At 39.9% G+C, this 4601-nt stretch overlaps 1 protein-coding gene across 1 annotated transcript in view; it reads left to right on the top strand.

Moving 5' to 3' along the window:
• The first annotated feature begins 3165 nt into the window (after positions 1-3165).
• LOC147636140 (Ribosomal protein L18e/L15 superfamily protein) overlaps positions 3166-4601 on the top strand; it is a 76583-nt gene continuing 75147 nt past the window's right edge. Inside the window, exon 1 of the mRNA XM_086801589.1 lies at positions 3166-3672. Coding sequence (XP_086657715.1) covers positions 3235-3672 — 438 coding nt within the window. The 5' untranslated portion in view covers positions 3166-3234. The remainder of the gene's footprint in view (positions 3673-4601) is intronic.

Here is a 4601-nt window from a genome sequence, read left to right as displayed (position 1 = left end):
AATCATGTGAGTGCAGGTTTCTTGCGAATGTGGGAGAAAGAATTATGTGCATAGGAGGGTTGCCATTGTGTATAGGAGGGTTGCCATTGTGTATGCAAGATGCATCCTATTGTGTATCGGAGGGTTGCCATTGTGTATGCAAGATGCATCCTATTTGATGCCTACAAGTAGTATGAGGGAAAAAATAAAGAAAGGATGAGACTTAGAGGAAAGGTTTCTTAAACCTTTCAAGTCTTTGAAAGGCCCACACATGGAGCATAAGGAGGAAATCATCCTATGCTAGCCTAGCAGCTATCTTGTCCACAACCTGAGGAGTTGGAATAGAGGTGTGGTGTGTAGTTTGAGGCAAACCAAAGTGAAAGGAGGAAGAAGAAGAATAAGGCCATCCCTTTGTTGATTTAAGTGATGGTGTCATTTATAATCATATGAGGAGAGCCTTTAAATAATAAAGTATTATGTTAATAAACCGAAGGCCACTTTAAAAGACACTCACACAAAGGGTCTATAGGCTTTTTTCTATAGATAAATCTTAGGTTCATTCACATTGGTCCTCTTAAGTCTTAAATGGGAAAAGGAGAATTCAACACGGATGAATTAGCATGTGAAAAGTTTAGGTTAGTCACATGCTCATTTATCCCCCTCCACCTTACCTTTTTAAATCTATCCGCACTCTTTTTTACCCAAAAAATCACAATCCAGCTAAACTTAAGGGTTATTTTTAGCCCAATGGCTATTTTAATAGGTTCTTTAAAAAAGTGATAGGCTATTTTACAAGAAAATGGTGTGAGTAATGGCCTAGAATTATTGATTTTGAGTGGGCTATGAAGATAAAATTGCTAGAATACACTACTTGCTCATAAAAGATATAAATTTTAAAAGATTCAACCAAATTTTCTAAAATTCCATATACATTGAAAAAATATATTCGTCTCGCCAAACCATCTTTAATTATACCATGATAATAGGCTCTTATTTTTTTATGATGATTCCTTCTCCACATCCTTGCTTCCTCCCTTCTTTAGTTCTTAAAGGTCTCTCAATGGTTAATGCCTTCATTGAAAGTACCACATCACTAATTTCTACATTGCCTTAAGCAATGTGTAGTTCACAATGTGGGGTTAGAGAACTTCATCGATGAGCTTCATATGGACATGAAGATGGGTGGCATTTAGTTATATAAGTTAAGGAGTAGTTGCAATTCAATGTTTCATGGTGCAACATAGAATACAATCAAATTACAAGGAGGGTTTGTGTGGGGTCCTAATGATCTTGTAAACGAGTTGGGTTGTAATTCTATACATGTACTTGGTCATTGTGTAATGCTTAGCTATATAATGACAAGTGACTTCATCAAGGAGGTGAAGCATTTAATCCCCAATGTATTATAAATGTGATAGATGAGATTGTGATCTAATTTTCCTCATTTTCATGTCACTTTAGGATTTATATTATCTTGATTATCTTGATTTGAACATCACTATTAAATGACCTCTAATTTGAGGATTTATCATCTCCTTTGGCAAAACAGTTCTCCCTTAATTTGAAAATCACTTTAGGATTTAGATTATCTTGATTTTTTGAACATCACTATTAAATGACCTCTAATTTAAACAGCTTGATTAACATCACGTTAGGATTTTGATTATCTTTATTTGAACATTACTATTAAATGAGCTCTAATTTAAGGATTTATCATCTCCTTTGGCAAAATGGTTCTCCCTTTTGTCTCCCTTGTTTTACTTGAACTTTTTGTCAATCAAGTCATTTCATTTATTTACTAAAATGCTTGTAGATGTATTGGTTAGTCTCACTACTAGTTATAACTCTTGACACACTTGAAAGGAGCATAATGGACTTCACATCTTACTCAATTAACATTTATAGGAACCTTCTTCACCGAGCCAAATTGCACAATCTCCTCTAGCCCATTACTTTAATGGAAAAAAATAGGGGTATGCCAAATTAGCGGTGTTGGACTAGGGCTGGGATTGGGGGCAATTGTAATGTAAAAAGTATCCACAAAAAATGTTCAATACGCGTGCGAGAGAGCGAGAGAGAGAGAGAGAGAGAGAGAGAGAGAGAGAGAGAGAGAGAGAGAGAGAGAGAGAGAGAGAGAGAGAGAGAGAGAGAGAGAGAGAGAGAGAGAGAGTTGATCCTGATTCCATGTAGATGGATGTGTGGAAAAAAACCCCAAGATATCATGGATTACTTATTTTAGCAAACAAGGTTAAGAATCTTAGGTATTTAATTGAGGCAACATGAAAAGACCGTGAGGGCACATATTGAGTTTTTTAGATGTTCTAACTCTTTTTAGCAAGTTTATATCATATAGATGCTTGAGTTGTTGAAGTCGATACTACAATGGTGCGAGACCACGAGGTGACATGTATAGATGCTTGAGTTCTTGGTGTAGATACTACAATGGTGGAAGAACCAAGAAGACTATATATTCTAGCATTTCACGTCTAGCCAATGATGCAAACGCCTTGTGTGCATAGATGCTCCACTTTGCTGAAGTAGATGCTAAAATGGTGGAAGAATCAAGGAGACTATATATTATAGCATTTTGCCTTTAGCCAATGATGCAAACACCTTAGGTGCATAGATGCTCGAGTTGCTGAAGTAGCTACTACAATGGTGGAAGAACCCTGGCATTCTCCTTTAGCCCATGATGCAAAAGCCTTGGGCACATAGATGCTTGAGTTGTTGAAGTGGATACTACAATGGTGGAAGAACCAAGGAGACTATATATTCTAGCATTTCGCCTTTAACTCATGATGCAAACACCTTGGGTGCATAGATGCTTGAGTTGCTGAAGTAGATACTAAGAACCAATGAGACTATATATTTTAACATTTTGCCTTTAGCCCATGATGCAAATGCCTTGGGTGCATAAACGAGGGTTCCACTTTGGTTACATATAACACTACTACCTAACGTAAGTCGTGAATTAGAAGGATCGATGTAATGATCAATTAGAGCTATGAAAAAACACTTTGCCATGGAACAAACCACAATTTAAGGGGTAGGACAATAGTGTAGAGCACGGGTTTTGATTCTGGGCCACCCCTCCCCAAGGGTGAGAGTGTTTCTGTTCAAACCAAAGGGTGAAAGATTGTCTTTGTTCCTCTTTGGGAAAAAAAACCACCACAATTTAGAGCGGCCAAGTCTGAACCGGCCCATATACGTCAATTATATGGGGGTTATGTGAGCTGATTATCGAAGAGCCAGGTGATGCGGGATCGAGTGACAGACCCAGAGAGAGAGAGAGAGAGAGAGCATAGTAGCAGCAAGATGAGCCCATGGCTGCAGAGGAGGGCATGTGAGGCGATTCTGGCATTCACTAAGAAGCTGCACGTGCAGCATCTGTCATCTGTCGCAGAGTCATCTGCCTCATCTTCTACCACACTCTCTATCGCCCATACGAGCCCAAATGGGCTCAGATTTTTGGCCCTCAACAACCTGCAGGACAACAAGGGTGCCACCAAGCAGAAACGGCGGCTTGGTAGGGGCATTGGGTCTGGTAGAGGCAAGACCTGCGGGCGCGGGCACAAAGGACAGAAAGCTCGCAGTGGCCATAAACCTCGCCTCGGCTTCGAAGGTGGCCAGACCCCCCTCCGCTTACGACTTCCACGCCGCGGCTTCCACAACAAGTTCAGCTTGACTTTCAAGGTATTCCCCTGCATTTCTTCTCTCTACAGCTACCTCACACAACCACGATCCCCTTTCCCTTGTTATGTGTGCCCGCAGCTATGATGCCCTTGGTTTGCACACCGTTACCATGTGATATGATCGCTTTTAGGCATTTCACTCTGTCATGATGGCCTTTCCCTTTACTTGACATGTCTCCCCCTGTATGGCTTTTCTTCGTCATCTTACATGGCTATGATACGCTTTCAATATGTGTTCCATGCACGACCTTTCTTAGCCATCTCACACAGCTATTCTCTGATATTTGTGTGTGTGGCTTTTCTAGTCAACACCCTATGTAGGCCCATGGTATGACTTGTCTTGGCCATCTCTTACAGTTACGATGCTTTCACATGTGTGGATTTTACAGTTGAGTTAGAAATCGTGTTGCTCTTTCACTTGAAATGCGTATGCCCTTTCACTTCAAATGTATGCTATTTCCAAGTGATCTCATACAGTTGTGGTGCCCCTTTACTTTATATGTATGCCCTTTTTGGGTTATCTTACACAGTTATGGTGCCCTTTCACCTGAAACATATGCTCTTCTCAGTTACGTCATGCAATTATGTTGCCTTAGTTGGTTATCTCATGAAGTTAGGATGCCACTTGAAATGAATGCTGCTATCAGTTATATCACAAGATGGCCTTTCACTTGACGTGTATGTTTTTTGATAGGTAACTCACACAGTTATGATACCTTTGCACTTAAAATGTATCCTGTTGTGAGTTTTTCAACACCATTATGATGTCCTTTGGCTTGGAATGTATGCCCTTTGTGATGCTGTTTTACTTGAAACACATGGCCTCTCCCAATTATCTCACACATGTTTGCACGCGTGGAATTGAATAGCATGCTCAAGCCCTCTCAGTTATGGTTGACTTTCCACTATGGAATATATATTGGATCTTAT

Source organism: Cibotium barometz, chromosome 8, assembly GCF_041138505.1.
Source record: "Cibotium barometz isolate CiBa-2024 chromosome 8, ASM4113850v1, whole genome shotgun sequence".
NCBI classification, from domain to species: Eukaryota; Viridiplantae; Streptophyta; class Polypodiopsida; order Cyatheales; family Cibotiaceae; genus Cibotium; species Cibotium barometz.
This window is presented reverse-complemented; position numbering and strand designations above follow the sequence as displayed.